This window comes from Lutra lutra, chromosome 2 (assembly GCF_902655055.1).
Source record: "Lutra lutra chromosome 2, mLutLut1.2, whole genome shotgun sequence".
Taxonomy (NCBI): Eukaryota; Metazoa; Chordata; class Mammalia; order Carnivora; family Mustelidae; genus Lutra; species Lutra lutra.
This window is the reverse complement of record NC_062279.1, coordinates 38,996,465-39,012,340: the sequence shown is the minus strand read 5'-3', so window position 1 is coordinate 39,012,340 and position 15,876 is coordinate 38,996,465. Positions and strand designations below refer to the sequence as shown.

At 55.1% G+C, this 15,876-nt stretch overlaps 1 protein-coding gene across 11 annotated transcripts in view; it reads left to right on the top strand.

Moving 5' to 3' along the window:
• The window catches only part of ANK1 (ankyrin 1), a 204,235-nt gene that overhangs the window by 162,078 nt on the left and 26,281 nt on the right, over positions 1–15,876 (top strand). For 9 of the 11 annotated variants that reach the window (XM_047717186.1, XM_047717181.1, XM_047717180.1 and 6 more), the window contains exons 23-38: positions 545–568; positions 1,410–1,503; positions 2,515–2,593; positions 3,316–3,413; positions 3,514–3,738; positions 4,762–4,922; positions 5,195–5,406; positions 5,981–6,185; positions 6,555–6,651; positions 6,926–7,154; positions 8,069–8,194; positions 8,292–8,411; positions 9,660–9,738; positions 10,029–10,103; positions 11,839–11,970; positions 12,799–12,945. In XM_047717186.1, the coding sequence (XP_047573142.1) occupies positions 545–568; positions 1,410–1,503; positions 2,515–2,593; positions 3,316–3,413; positions 3,514–3,738; positions 4,762–4,922; positions 5,195–5,406; positions 5,981–6,185; positions 6,555–6,651; positions 6,926–7,154; positions 8,069–8,194; positions 8,292–8,411; positions 9,660–9,738; positions 10,029–10,103; positions 11,839–11,970; positions 12,799–12,945 (2,103 nt within the window). The remainder of the gene's footprint in view (positions 1–544; positions 569–1,409; positions 1,504–2,514; positions 2,594–3,315; positions 3,414–3,513; positions 3,739–4,761; positions 4,923–5,194; positions 5,407–5,980; positions 6,186–6,554; positions 6,652–6,925; positions 7,155–8,068; positions 8,195–8,291; positions 8,412–9,659; positions 9,739–10,028; positions 10,104–11,838; positions 11,971–12,798; positions 12,946–15,876) is intronic. The other 2 variants (XM_047717184.1, XM_047717188.1) reach the window with 1 other exon arrangement.

Genomic DNA, 15,876 nt, shown 5'->3' with positions numbered 1-15,876 from the left:
AGCAACAACTGACATCTTGGAGATTAAAATACGAAATTCCGTGAAGTTTCATAAAAAATATATGTGTTTATGTATGTGATACATGGGGTACAATTCCATTCAGATCAACTCTCAGACTGTAAAGAACTGCAATAAAATTTCGCCTGAGATTTTCCTTGTGCTTTGAACCAATGACAAGCTATTCGTTTAAATTCTGTAAGAATGTTTTCTTAGGATGCTTCTCTTCTGACGCCCTAGTGGGTCAGTAAGCTTTGGAGTGTATCCGTTTTATGGAATGAGTAGAGTTTCAGCTTCTGTGGCCCACAGAGTGCTTGTGGTATTTTTTCCTCCCCCACATAAGCCCATCTCCTCAGGGAAGTCTGAGGGGACCCCTTGTGATGTAAAATCGTGGGGTCGGTCTGGATTCTCCCTCCAGTCCCTGGCAATATAACCCTGTCGTGGAGATGATTAAGGCCCCCGTTGTGTCCCCTTTAATGATATGCCTCTTGATTTAACTGACTTCAATCCTGTCCTTTCTTAAACTTGGCTCTTCTTTGCTTTCCAGGAACTGCTCATATAACTATAATGGGTATGAAACACTTTCTGTTCCCTGTGGCCCTTTCTCACGACTGCATTCCACCCTAAACAATCCCAGCTTTCACTAATCCATTCCTGCTTTCCACCCTCCTCTGATGGCTAACAGTCTGGAGCCAGGAGCTTGACTCTAACAGGAGATATACACCCGTAAGATCCATGCCCAGGCGGGTGGCTCCGGCCTGTCCATTTCCGTGTCTGTGCCCATGCCACCGTGTCCGTGATCATGACTGCATGAGCCGTTCTTCCATTCTGTCAGCTCCAGATCCCAGAGCCTGGGCCACTCACCACCAAGTGACAGGAAATGACACTGCAAGGTCGAGGGCTCCCACTCCTGTCCCAGCAAGGAGAGAGAAACAAAGAGGCAGTCTGCCCTGCAGACGTAGCTTGAATCTCTTTGGAAGGGAGTTAGGAAATAATGAGGTTTTGGCTGCCGTGATTGCCAAGAACCCGAGAGCCCTTCAGAATGAACGGGTTCAGTCCCACCGTAGCTGATCCTTTCGTAGCGTGCCGTGTGGCAAAGGATAGAATCAAATCTTTCCTTGGTGTCAGCGTACCCTGCGAGGGCTGCCATGCGGGGCAGCTTGTCAAGCCAAGAAAGTCCTTTCTGGGCTGTTTTTTGTCTTCCACAAAGCCTGGCGTAGACTAAGCAGTTAGGCACGCTGGCTGCCCTGCCCCGTGCCCCGGGGCTGGAGGAACAGACCTGGCCGAAGACACAGTCAGTGGTTCCCTTGGAGCAGCAGGGACCAGCACTGAGAGGAGGAGCAGGAGAGCACTTTTTAAAAAGAAAGTGGAGCCCTCCCTCCGGTCCCTCACGACAGCTTGTGTGGTTTCAGGGGAAGAACTCATCTCCAAGGCTGAGAGGCAGGATTCCAGGGATATAGACGAAGAGAAGGAGCTGCTGGACTTCGTGCCGAAGCTGGACCAAGTGTAAGGAGTACTCGTAGGGTGGATGCGCAGGTCGAGCCCTGGCACCCAGGAGTGGGACTCCAGATGCTGGGGCGGTCAGACTGGGAAGCCAGATGCTTAGAATCAGCAAGCTCTGTGCCTTGATGGCCAGTCAGGGACACAGAAGCCTGTCCAGCAGTGTGTCCCTTCCTCTTCCGTGCCCCTGCTCCTAACTTTCTGCCTCCCCCTCTCGGCCCCCTGCTCACAGCCCCTTCCTCTCCTGCACCTCCAGTTTCCCACCAGAAATGTCCCCTGAGGAAAGCTCACATTCACATCGGTGGCCAGGCTAAGCTCACACGCTGGGGGTGCTGGGAGTTATTCCCATGTGGGTCCATCAGCACACAGGGAGTCCTGGCGAATTAATCGAAAAGTGACAGCTCTGTAGAAACACGGAGTCCTGGGTGTTTTCTGAAAAGACAGACATTTGCTGGCCTAGTCCATGGCTTCTACTCAACAGGGCAGGGGGCCAGCAGGAAGTGAAACCCCCAGAATAGTTAGTCCATTAGTATTTACTGCATAAAATAGGAATCTCAGAACTCAACACCAAGAGTATTGACTGCACGCTGGCTAGGACGAAACACAAGACTTGGTCCAACATAAAGAATGGACCCATTTATTTGGTGGGGTCGCCACACGCACACCTGGAGAATGAGCTGTCCAAGCCAGACGGAGCGAGGGACCTCCCTGCAGGGGCTCTGAGGCTGGGAACAGGAGATAAGTGTGAGGGAGGGTTTCAGGCAGGAGGCAGCCGCCTCCCTTGGCTTTCGAAGGACAGCTGGGCCCTGGGGAGAGGCTCTGAGGCGAGGGGAAGAGGCCGGTCCGTGCGAGCGGATGAATAGTATTGCCTGTGTGGTGGGCTCTTTGGGGTGCTGCATGGGGGGCGGTGGGGGGAGGTTATTAGGAGGGTACAGAGAGGTTTTGTGAGGCCTCCCACTAAGCGGGGGCCACGTAGAAGGATCATCCCTCTGACTTCTCAATGTTCTGGGCGTATAGGGTAGAATCACCAGCCATCCCTAAGATCCCTTGTGTCACACCTGAGACTGTGGTGATCAGAGCGGAAGAGCCGGAACAGGTAAGAAGCACCTTTTCTCTTCCTTCCCGTCTGCAGAGAGCGGGAAGCAAGGTGTGAGGGTGGATGGACAGGGCCAGCGAAGGAGAGGGACAGGGGCATCAGGCCTCCTGGGAGCAAGAGCAGGGTTGGGAATGAACCTGGAAGGGACCAGGGCCAGACACAGACCCTGCTGGCTTTCGTGAGTCCTTGTGATATGCAAGTCCCCAGGCGTGGCAGCCCTAAGTCCCTGCCACCGTGGTGTCACGAGGGGCAGGGACTGTCCCATTTGCAGATGAGGCCACAGGAAGTCCCCAAGGGTAGGGTCTGCTCTGGTCACCTCCTGTACCTCAAATGTCTTCGTTGCGAGTAGCTTGCTCAAGCTAAGTAGCTAGTAGGTGATGGTGCCTGGCTCCAGTGGTGTGTGAAAACCAAGCTCCCTAGAACGGGTTTCACACTGGGGTGTGGCTGGAGGGAAGAGTGGAGTGGTCTGCAGTGTGTGACCTAAAAGGAGCCAAGGAGAAGCCATGATGGTAGGATGAAGTCTGGGCTTCCTTTTCAACTCCAGGAAAGCCTTGTCCCAAAAGGGTCAGTGGTGAGTGTGTGGGACTACTTCCTTCATCTGGTCACTTGCTTCCTGGCAAGGAGAGCTCCTGAGCCCCCCAGCCCGGAGCACCACCCCTGGGCAGAGCCAGCCCCCGTGGCCCAGGAAGTGATGAGACAACTGACCTCCCTCTCCTCCTCAGGCGTCTAAGGAATATGACGAAGACTCACTCATCCCCAGCAGCCCTGCCACAGAGACCTCAGACAACATCAGCCCCGTGGCCAGCCCCGTCCACACAGGGTGAGTGAGCACTGTGACCGGGCCTCCAGGGTTCTGGGTCCTCCCTCTCTGCGCCACAGAGCGCGCGCAGAATCCCGACACGGATCTGCCTGGGCCATAGGTTCCTGGTGAGCTTCATGGTGGACGCCCGAGGAGGCTCCATGCGGGGGAGTCGCCACAACGGCCTGCGGGTGGTGATCCCCCCCCGGACGTGCGCCGCCCCCACTCGCATCACCTGCCGCCTGGTCAAGCCCCAGAAGCTGAGCACGCCGCCCCCGCTGGCTGAGGAGGAGGGCCTGGCCAGCAGGATCATTGCGCTGGGACCCACGGGGGCCCAGTTCTTAAGGTGAGAGGTCACTCACGCTGGACGTGCGTGTACGCCGCACGAGTCCCCAGCCCGCTGGTCGTCCTGCTGGTCGGTCACGGCCGCTTCCGCGGCAGCCACTCACAGCCAGCCTGGCCGCCAAGCAGAGGGAGAGGCGAGCCCCCAACCAGGGCCTTGGCCTCCCCTCCCCTTCTCCCGGATACACCAAGGAGTGCATAGACAGGTGGGGCTCACTGCTCTCAAATCGTATGGGACTGAGAAGACGGGGCTCCTTTGGGGCCCCCAAGGGTTTAATTCTTTAAGCTCTGAAGTGGCATTTCTAGAAGACAGCGCTCCAGTGTCGCCCCCCGGACAGGATCAGTGGGCTTCAGGGCCCTATTCCTTTCCTTTTCTGAAGGGAAGTGTGGAGCTCCGCTTCAGCTGGTTACCTGTCAGGCTCCATGGACCGTAACGGTTATCTGTCTTGCCCTGGGGGCCTGCCTGCCCACCGTTGTCCAGTGCCGTCCCCGCTGCCGAGCTCGCACCCACCACAGCCGGCAGAATGCTTTGGTGTTGACTTTCCCTTTTCCGTGTGATCATCGAAGCCTCCCTCTGAGGGAAATGTCATCAGCACTGGTGAATAAAGGAGGCAGCCGAGGCTAAGAGAGCTTTGGTCCTCCATCTGGGGACATACAGGGATGTCCAGTGGGCCCTTGGCATCAGGTCCAAGGTCTAGGTAAATAGGTTAATAGGTTAGCCTCCACTGTGGCCGTGGCAGGAGGGCCCCCTGTGAAATGGGATGGAATCCCATGCTTGCCATTCCTCGGGGGACCGTCAGTGAGTGGGGGCCCTTGGAGCATCTCAGGAACCCAAGGCAGTTCTCTTCCCCTGCCAGGACTTGCCCCTGGGGTGGGCCTCGCTCTGGCTGCAGGATCTCTTCTCCCCCTAGGTGGGGACACACTGTCCCCCTTCTCCTGTCCTTTCCCCCTTGTGCCTAGCTGCCTGCCTGCCGGCACACACACCCCCATCCATGTCCCTTGCCCCCACTCTCTTCCGTTCCCTCAGCCCCGTGATCGTGGAGATCCCCCACTTTGCCTCCCATGGCCGTGGAGACCGTGAACTCGTGGTGCTGCGCAGTGAAAATGGCTCTGTGTGGAAGGAACACAGGAGCCGCTACGGAGAGAGCTATCTGGATATGGACCAGATCCTTAACGGGATGGACGAAGGTAGCGGCCCCAGGGCAGCCTCCTTCAGAAGGGGGATTTGAACTTGCGAAGTTAGGGTGGGGCCACCTGGGGTCAGGGGAGGGGAGAGACTGGAGTTGGCCCCAGCAGGTCCAGTTCCGGGTCACTGGGGCATCTAAGCGGGCGCCCAGCTCCCCCATGCCTGGGGAGGGGCTGTACCTCAGGAGCCAGGGACGAGGACGTCCTGGGGATACAGCGGCTGAGCCTGCAGCCGGTGTGACGGGGGCGGGCGGCGCTGTGCCGTGTGATTCCAGAGCTGGGTAGTCTGGAGGAGCTGGAGAAGAAGAGGGTCTGTCGCATCATCACCACCGACTTCCCTTTGTACTTCGTGATCATGTCGCGGCTGTGCCAGGACTATGACACCATTGGCCCCGAAGGGGGCTTCCTGAAGAGCAGGCTGGTCCCGCTGGTGCAGGCCACGTTCCCAGAAAATGCTGTCACCAAGAGAGTGAAGCTGGCTCTGCAGGTGACACAACTCTCTTTCTTGCCCCCCCACCGCCACCCCGCCAGCTCAGACAGAGTTCCTGAAGGATGGGAGGAATTCAAGGCCCCCAGGAGGATGACCCTCTTCCCCAGGACATCCCCCCACTCTTCTCTAATGCCTTAACATTCCAGTTAGAGGTGTGACCTTCAACCTCCAAAGAAAGTTGGGTGGAGAGGAAAAGGCAGGTGCTGCCTGTTAAGTTGCAGAACCCACCCCCCCCCGCATAGGGCATTCAGCCACAAGGGAATTCCACAAGTGTTCCTGGAGAGCTACTAATTCGGACCAAAGACCAAATCATCCCTCGAATGAGATGCAGGAGGGAAAGGGGGAGAAAGGGCTCTAGAAAGACAGCCGAGCAGTGACCTCAGCCCAGAGACAGGCTTTGTGCTCAGCAAAACAGATCTGCAGGGTCCGACAGTGGAGGGTCCCCTGCAGCCCCTCCAGGAAACTTGGCCCTCTACGTAAACAGCCTGCTGTCCTTTTGGGGGTGTGCTGGCCCTCGCAAACAAGGCCCTCTGCTCCTTGAGGCTGAGGGTCCACCTTTGATGCCTCGCAGGCCCAGCCTGTGCCAGATGAGCTGGTCACCAAACTCCTGGGCAACCAGGCCACGTTCAGCCCCATTGTCACTGTGGAGCCTCGGCGCCGGAAGTTCTACCGTCCCATTGGGCTTCGGATCCCACTCCCTCCTTCCTGGACGGACAACCCGAGGGACAGCGGGGAGGGGGACACCACCAGCCTGCGCCTGCTCTGCAGTGTCACTGGTGAGAGGCGCCCCTTTTGCCTCTGTTCCACCTTCCGGGCAGCCGCAGCTCACTGTGGCCACATTCAAGGGAGACGGGAGAGGGTGAAGCTGGCCGTCAGCTTTGCTATGGCTTCCCTAGGGGTCGTGCTCTTGGAAGGGAAGGAGGGAAAGGGGATCCATGTGAGAAGAGCCCCCTCCGTGGACTGGTCCTCTGACCCCTAGAGGAGAAGTCTCCAGGAGGAAGGGGAGAGTGTGTGAGCAAAGCTGTGCTCAGGGCCCCACCGAGGGGCCCAGCTCTGCCCTTCCATACTTTGCCCTTAGCATTTCGCCAAGCTCTGTGTCTGCCATCTGAATGCCGTCCCCCAGCCCATCTTTGCTCCCGTTGCAGGAGGAACAGACCAAGCCCAGTGGGAAGACATAACAGGGACCACCAAGCTTGTGTATGCCAACGAGTGTGCTGCCTTCACCACCAACGTCTCTGCCAGGTAGGGCACGGCCCCTCCCAGCCCAGAGAGACCCCAGGCCCTCTATCAAGGGAGTCCGCGCTGACCCTACTCACGCCCCATCCTCATGCATCAACCCTCCCATCCCGGGCTTGAAACTGAGACGGGGCCCTCAGCTGCCCCTTTGCACACAGAGGCCACGCGGTGACCAGCAGGCGTGTCAGAGCAGCCATCACTAGGGGGCAAAGGTGCCTTCGGTCGGCACAGAGCTGACACTCTCCATCGGACACACTTCCGATCAGCCCCCTCTGTCTAGGTTCTGGCTGTCCGACTGTCCTCGGACTGCCGAAGCTGTGAACTTCGCCACTCTGCTGTACAAGGAGCTCACTGCCGTGCCCTACATGGCCAAGTTCGTCATTTTCGCCAAGATGAATGACCCCCGTGAGGGGCGTCTGCGCTGCTACTGCATGACAGACGATAAAGTGGACAAGACCCTGGAGCAGCACGAGAACTTCGTCGAGGTCGCTCGGAGCAGGGACATAGAGGTACCGTGCCTCTCTATGCCCGTTCTCACCACCGGGCGTGCTCTTACGCTACACCTGCCGGCAGACTGGGGAACCCGGGCCCAGAGAGGTGAAGTCCCCCTCCAAGTTCACACAACTAAGGAAAAGGCAGAGGAAGGATTTGTCGCAGTAGTCTGAGCTCAGAGTGCACGACCTCAATCGCTATGTCAGGGTTCTGGTAGTGCCCCGATGAGGTGGGGTGGACGGCTGGACTAATGACATGAGAAGAAAGGAACGGGGACTGGATGGGAACCTATTCCTGACTCCTGGATTCATCATGTCAAGATGTGCAAGGAGCCAGAACCGTTCCAAATGTCTGGCCTCAGAGTTTGTTCTGAACCTTCCGCAGGGGCCAAGGGCACAGGGCTGGCCCTCTGGAGCCCTACCTCTAGTTCTGATTCGGGAACTAACTGGACAAAGCATTTCTTCTCTTTGGGCCTCAGTTTCCTCAATTGTCAAATGGATCCAATGACAACATCTCAGTTGAAAGCATTATATGCACAGTAGGGATTTCTATAATGTGGTCCTTTTAGCACTTTTCATAAACCAAACTTTTCTGGACAGGTGTAAAAAGATCCAGCTCCCCTGGGGAAGCCCTGTGATAATCCTTTAGTGGAGTTCTAGAGTTCTCAGATGGCGATCTTGACCCACCACCCAGGGATATACAAAGATGCTTGCCTATCATAAAATCCTTTGAAACAAGAAAGCATGCCTCACTCATTATAACCTCGGAAACAAAGCCTTTTTTGAAACAAATGGTGGGGTTTCTCGGAGCATAGCCCCTGTGTCTCGTGCAGTAGACATGAGCTGGGGAAGGAAAGACCAGAGCTGGAGGCAGGAGAGGACTGGCAAGCGTGTCTCCCTGACCAGCTGCATCTGCTTTTCTCCTCCTGCAGGTTCTGGAAGGAATGCCTCTTTTCGCAGAGCTCTTTGGGAACCTGGTACCCGTCAGAAAGGCTGCCCAGCAGCGGAGTTTCCAGTTCCAGTCGTTTCGGGAGAACCGCTTGGCCATACCGGTGAAGGTGCCGATGAATCCTCCGGGTCTATGTCTGGGAGGCAGAAATCTCGAAGCCTTTGGAATAGCACGCCTGAGTCTTGCCTTTGTGTGCTTGAATTCAGGTGAGGGATGGCAGCCGAGAGCCAGCAGGGTCCTTGTCGTTTCTACGCAAGGCCATGAAGTATGAGGATGCCCAGCACATTCTCTGCCACTTGAACATCACCATGCCCCCCTGCACGAAGGTGAGCTGCCCCCTGGGGAGGGCCTTTGCCATAGGGGGTCCCCGCGCAGACTCAAGGTCAGGTGCTTCCAAGGGACTTCTTCCTGTTGAAAAGCTGCCTTCGAATTCCATGAGGTCCAGGAAGGCCTTTGGCTGTCCCCTGGACCCTTGACTGTGGCCTGGCAGAGTGCCACCCTCCCCCCAAAGCCCTTCCCGCAAGCTAGGAACGATGCCAGCGTCAGCCCTCGGGATGAGTGTTCTCACTGTGGGCCTTGGGCCCTCAAGGATGTTCTTTCTAGAAGGTTAGAAGGAGCACCACAGGCATCCACCATGGCATGCCTTGTCCGAGGCCTCTGAGGCATAGAACCGGGTGTCGAATCGCTCAAGGTTACTGGCCGTTTGCAGGTTTTTTTCAAGCCTCTTTTTCATGTACTTGCTTATCCTCCCCGGGGTGTCAGGCCCTCAGAGAGGGGAGCCCTTGTGTCTGAGCTGCTGCAAACACCCAGATTTTTGAGCTCAGCGAAGGCGTCCTGACCAAGTGTGTTGACTTATCCATCCCTGTAAGAGCCTCAGAGTCACCAACCTCTAACCTGGGGACTCTGGAAGGCTCGAGCGTCTCCATGTTCTTGTTCTTCTGCTGTTGCTGGCAACTGTCAGCCTTCCACGCCTGACTCAGGAAAAAGCGGGGCTCTGTCCGTGTGTTGTGGCTCAGTTTCTCTTTACTGTCCAGGGAGAGTGTGAACCAACCTCTCTTTCAAAGGAGGGTTTCCTGCAGCATTGAGCAAGCCTCTGGGTGCTTCTCCACAGGGCTGGGCTGCTAGGCCTCGGGCCAAGTACTGAAAACAGGTCTTTTGAGTATAAAGGAACCCGGAAAGACAGATTTGGTTTTTCAGTTCAAACCCCAGCTCCGCTGCTTATGAGCGACCTTGGGCAAGTTACTTCACCCGTCTGTGCCTCAGTACCCTCATCCATGCAATGGGAGTCACACTAATACCTACCCAGAGGCTGTCACGAGTGTCAGACAGGGCCTGACCACCTGGTAAGGGCCACACGAGCTCGCCGTCATTGTTCTTGTTCCTGTTAATAAAGGATGTGAATGTCTCACTCCCTCTCGCCCCCACCTCTGTGCACACACCTGTTCTCTGCTCCAGAGAAACAGAGTCACTTACTGTTTGCCACGACAGGTGCCCTGTCCCTCCCCACAGCCCACGGGCTTGAAGACGCTCCAAGGTGGGGAAGCCCCAGACCCACAGTACCCTTTCCTCTGCAGGTGAGCAGTGCCGATGAGAGGAGAAGGACTCTGACGCCGCTGGCCCTGAGATACAGCATCCTCAGCGAACCCTCCCTGGGTATAAACCTCTTTACAGTGCATGCTCCCTGCCTTTCCAGAAGGCTGTAGGTGACATCCCTCCCCCTCGCTCCTATAAGAGCTCCGCGTTGATGCACTTTGCTTGGCCTGTTATGAGCACAGTGTGGGGAGTCTTTGGCCCCAGCTGGCACCTACCCCTCACAGGCTTAGCCATGAGGACTCTGAGGTCTGCCTGTGAACTGAGCCTCCATCTGAGGTCACTTACTCACACCTGCTGATGCTGTGTCCTGTCAAGACTACTGACTGCAACCCAACGTTTCTTCTCCCCAGGTTCCCTCAGTGGGACAGACCGAGCAAATATGAAGATGGCTATTATATCAGAACACCTCGGCCTCAGCTGGGCGGGTGAGTTGGGGAACTGGGGGCAGAAGGGCACTTTACCAGTCTACACATGGCCCTGCAGCTCCTGTCCCCTCATGAGCAACCGCTTCTCACCATTCTTGGTGCATCTGATGTGTGATTGTCTGTTGGCCCAGCAATGCCTTTGTGTGCCAGTGCAAAGTGAGCTCCCTCCCTCCTCCATTTCTGCTGGGTTTTTCTTTATAAGAAAGAATTAAGTTGTTTGGGGTTTTTAAAAAAAATTTATTTATTTGAGAGAAAGAGAGAATGAGCAAGAGAGAGAGAAAGAGAGAGAGACTCTGAAGCAGACTCCACACTGAGCACTGAGCCCAGCTTGGGGCTTGATCCTATGACCACGGCATCATGACCTGAGGCAAAACCAAGAGTTAGATACTCCACCAACAGCACCACCCAGGCACCCCAGAAAGTATTAACTTCTGAAGTTACAAAGGACCTTAGACTCTGGTTCACCTCATTTTACAGATGGGAAAACTGAGACCCAGCAAAATAAAATGGCTCTAGTTTTATAGCTAGTTAGTGAGAGAACTCTGGAAAACCATCCAACAAATAAAAAACACAGACAAAAAAACTACATCTCCTGACCGCCTGTCCACTGCTCCCCACACTCACGTTGCCCTTCCTCAAAGCCTGGCTTTGTGGAGGGAAAGAAAGAAAGAAAAGAAATCTCAAGGTTACCTAATAATCTCTGGCTGTCGCTGAGGTCGACCAGAAGTCCCATCCACAGCAAGGGCAGATCTCACTTGGAGTGAGGCTGTGTGTCGGAAAAATTCCATGAAAGCTCAAAATGTGTTTTACTCAAGTCACCAGCCCTATAACTTAATCCACTCCCCCTTTTTTGTTAGCTTTCATATGAATGGGCTTCCTTCATCAGGCTCCCTGTAGATAAGGCTTCAGAAAAACCCAGAAACCTTAGCAATAACTTGCTGAAAGACTCTGTGGGAAAAATTTACAATAGAAGTTCAGGGACTATTCAGTTCTTAAGCCAAAAAAGAATGTCCGCTGCTGCTTCTTGTGCATGTGTGTGTGTGTGCACGCGTGTGTGGTACGTGTACATTCTGATTCTTACTATCCCTGTCCCTCTGGTCTTCCTCATCTTTGAAATTGGACTCTGAGGCTGTTCTCCCTTCCAAAGCACCTGTGAGAAATAACAATAAAAACAATGGGAGGGAAAAACTAACATTCTGTGTTACTGCCTTGCATTTAGACAGGAACTTGTAGTTTCATTTTAAATGTAAATAATGCCTTTCCCTGAAGAAACATAAGTACAGAGATGCATTTCCATTCTTATTGCTTTCTGGTGGAAAGTAAGTGGCATCCTGGTGTCCTACGGACAGCCCTGGCGTGGGTATCTGGAGGCTCAGCCTGCACCTGGCTCTGGCATTGGCTTGTTCTGTGACCTGGAGTGAGCGCTAGACTTGCTGAGAGGTTCAGGGTTGTCATCTCATATGTGAAGTGATGAAAGAATGAGAGGACATTCATTCGTTCATCGTTCACTCCTCATTTTTTGAGCATCACTGCCCCACTTTCTGGAGATACAAAGATGCAGGTGTCTCTGTTTCACTAGGCACTTCTGGGTGGGAAAGACTGCCAAATGCAGGGCAAGACTGTCCTTTAACTCCCAGCACTCCCTACCAGATGCCTCCACTCCATGATGCCCAGCTGGGGAGCCAGAGCCGGGCTCTGGCGTAGCTCACCCTTGGCTTCGGGTCTTTGCTTGCAGAGTTGGCTCGGGAGCTGCAGTTCAGTGTGGAAGACATCAACAGGATCCGCGTGGAAAACCCCAACTCCTTGTTGGAGCAGAGTGTAGCCTTGTTGAACCTCTGGGTCATCCGTGAAGGCAAAAACGCAAACAGTCAGTACCATTAAGCTAAGGACGCCTTCTCTTTCCAAAGCCTGTGCCTCTTCACCCCAGCGGTTCTTCCTTCAAACTCCAGTTGCGATCGTGGCCTTTCGAACCAATCCCTTTTCCACTCTGTCTCTGTGTCCCTGTCTCTCTCACACACACGTCTCAGGGTCATGGGGTCCTCTAGGCAATCCTGTCACAAGAAGATAGGAGAGTCTCGGCCTTAGCCTGTTTCCCGTCTGAGTAAGAGGACAGTCACACAGGGACTGAGATGACCACATAGGTGCAGGGTGTGGGACTTCCTGTGGACATGAGGACTGTCCTCTGAGGACAGAGCATGGGGGAGCAAATCCCGCCTGATGTGAGACTATCTTTTCCTCCCACCTGGAGGGAAGATTTGTCTCAACTCTTTCCATCAGCTCTTCCTCAAGTATATTCCCAATTCTCAGGAACCCTGAGAGGAAATTGTCTGCATTTGCATCTCAAATTAACTGGCAAGGACCAAGGATTTCAAAAGGACAGTATCCAATTCTCCTCCCTCTCATTCCCTGTGGACTTTCTCTTGGAGGACAAAAAACAGTCTCTCCGTATTTTAAAATTGGCTACCATTAGGGGTTTAGGAAAGATCTGTGGAAAGATAACAAAATATTCCCCAAAGAGGCAGGTAGTTTTGATTCTGAAAAAAGAGAGATGCCTCCACATTCTGAGACAATAAATCACCCCCACCCCCCACTTCCCACCTGCCTAGTTCTAGAACCCTACCCCCACATTCCCGCCCCACCCACGATGATGAGAATCCCCTTGGCAAGCGCCCCTTCTCTTCTCCCCGCCCTGCAGTGGAGAATCTGTACGCAGCCCTGCGGAACATTGACCGCAGCGAGATCGTGAACATGCTGGAAGGCTCGGGCAGGCAGGGCCGCAATCTGAAACCTGAGCGGCGGCACGGGGACCGGGACTACTCTTCGTCACCCTCCCAGATGAATGGTGAGTGTCTCCTGGAAGGAGGCGGGGCTGAGCTGGGTGCCCCTCTCCAGGGACCCATGACACCTGATGAAACCATCTCTCCCTTTGGTGGGAGGTCAACCTCCACGTACTCCATTCCTGGTGGTGGCGAGAGCAGACGCAGGCAAGACAGACGGGGCAGAGAGGCTCCGCGATGTTCTGCACAGCCAACAGGCTGGTGGTGTGGTCACAGGGAAGAGTTGGAGTCGGAACAGGGGCTGGACTCCCCACCCCTCCCTGTAGTTCTGTGCCGGGAATGGACCCTCTCTGGGCTTGTGTTCTCATCTGTAAAGCAGTCAGTGATAGAGACGCAGAGGGCATGGAGATTTGGGCCCAAGATCTGATGTGGATACACTGGCTGGTGTTTTCAGAGTCCTGGTGTGGCCCTTCTGTGAGGCTAAGTGGGCTCCTTTTATTTTTCAGTCTGGTCTCTCCTCTCTTTCTCTCTTTTTTCTCACCCCTTCTCTTTCCTCTCCCTCTTTTTAATGTGCTTCGAGCATGGCGCAGACCCCCAGTGTGACCAGTTCCAAGGGAGGAAGCCCAGAGGCCCCTAACCTTTGCCCCCAGGACTCCCACTTGGTGTGTGTGTATGTGGGGGGGTGCCTCCCATTCACCACCTTCCTCACAGCAACAGTGAAAGTAGCCAGCTGCATGAAGGAGAGGGGCGGGGGGGGTCCCCCCACTCCTTTCCCCTCACTTGCCCTCTCTCCAGTCCCTGGGCACAGAAAGAGCAGAGGCCCCGCTCCTCCGCGGGAGCCGGGAAGCTAGGGTTCCAGTTCCTTCCTTTCTCCTGACTCCACGAGCAGCTGCGAGAGCTCCTCTTCTCTAAAGCCAGCAAGTGAAAGTCGATTCCCGACGGTCCTTTACAGACCTTGAAGAAACCATTTTAATTCTCTGGTGCCTATTATGCCCCCTGGGCCAGCTGCACCATGCTGGGTTCCCCAGGTTCCTAGTTCACAGGCGGCCCTGGCCATGCACTCGCGTGCTGGTTGTGTGGGCGCTGTGGCCCCGGGGTGGGGTGGGGGCGTGCCCCCTGCGGGTAAGTTCTAAGTCCATCTGGGCACGGGGCCTCCTTTGGCCGGGTGGGGCCTGCGCACCCTGAGCCGCTCACACATTTCTCTCCCCCATGTCCTGTGCCTCCCGAAACATGCCATCTAGCAGCCCTGGGCGCAGGGCTCGTCTGTTGATCGCGTCCCGTCGTCTTTCTCTTCTGCCTCTGACCTCACCCAGACCTCTAGTCCGCTCATTCTGTTGCACTGCCTGTCTCCACTGTCTCTACCTCGGCCGGGTGGGCAGGAGCCGTCCACCTCCGCTGATGCATGTCGTGAAAGACTTCTAGCCCTCGCTCCCCACGTGGCTCACGGCTGCGTGGGACGGCGTGTGTGCACGCATGTGCACAGAGGCGGGAGGAGTCGGGGGTGTCTCTGGCTCCAGGGGAGGCTGGGTACTGCGCACTGCTCACTCTTCACACATGGAGTAAAAGGGCTCTGAGGCAGTGGTCCACCCCCACGTCCCTCAGGGGACCAAGCCAGAGCACTTCGGGGACCGCGAAGGAGCCCAGCTCCCTTCCACGGAGAGAGAGGGGGAGGGCAGCTGAGGGACGCCGAAAACTTCAGGAAATCCACATGACAGAACGCACCTCCTTTTCTTTGTGATATCTGGTCACTTGGCTGGGTTTCTTGGCATTCCTGGGGCTGCTTCAGTCCAGTCAAATCAGCAAGTTTGTGTTTCTTTGTGCCCCAGTTATATACTTAGAGGACAGCAGGCACGTAGAATTATGAGAGCATTAATAAGGCAGGAGGACAATCAAAATTACTTTAAGAGGATGGATCCCATGTTAAGTGTTCTTACCACAAAAAAAAAAAAAAAAAAAAAAAAAAAAAAGAGTCCCAGATGCAGGCATCTGTGAGGCTGCCATCGGCCTGCAGAGTCCAGTGCCTAGACAGAGTTTGAAACCCCTCTGTGGGACCTGGGGACTCTGTGACTGGTGAAAAAGGCTCTGTTTTAGTGGGTCTGCTCATTTGGCAAATACTTTCTGAACACCTGCCACGTGCCAGGCATGGGTCTAGGCAGGAGAGATAAATCAGGTCTCGGACAGACACGCACAAAAGTCCCCCAAAACTCTGCCTCCGAGGAGCTTACCTTCTGTTGGGAGAGTCAGGCAACAATGCAATATGAAAGTGAGTGACCTAATGTGCTAGCAGAGGGAGGGAAGAGGGGCAGGAGCAGAACTCAGAGGGCAACAGGAGGCCAGCTCTTACAGACTGCCCTGAGGACACTGGGTCACTGGCAGTGAGCTAGAGAGCCACGGGAGGCTTTGTCGAGAAAGAGTATCCTGATGTAACTTAAGTTTTCACAGGATTCCTCTCCCTGCTTTGTTGATCTTAGACAATCACAAACCAAATGCTTCTGTGCGTCCTGGCTGCTCTGTCTCACCCGTCCCCCCTTCCACCCCTCCTCCAGCAGGCCTCCTGATGGACAGAGGCTGGGTGCCCTCCATGCGTGCTCCCCAGCTCAACCCAAGCAGACAGTCGTTAGCAGACACCCAGCTCGCTCTTTCTGCTCTGCTTTTCTGGCACTAAAATTGGCTTCTCTCTGTTTATCCTGCCCTCTTCCCTGTCCCAGGAAGAGCATTTCATATCAGGGTACCATTCTGGCCTGGAAAGAAGGGACAGGAGGACTGAGAGGTAGTAGGCTGGAGAGAGAGCAGCTGCCCATGGTCCCCCTGCTTCTCTCCTGGACAGGGACCCATGTTGTCTTGCTGCCCACCCAGCCCTCCACACAGATGTCAAAGTTGGACATTTCCTCCTTTGCTCTTTACTTGCTTCTTTGCTCATCTGAACCTCCTTATGAAGCGATGGGGATGAAGGGCAGGGCTTGCATGCTCTGTGGCAGTCAGGAAACAGAATCTTG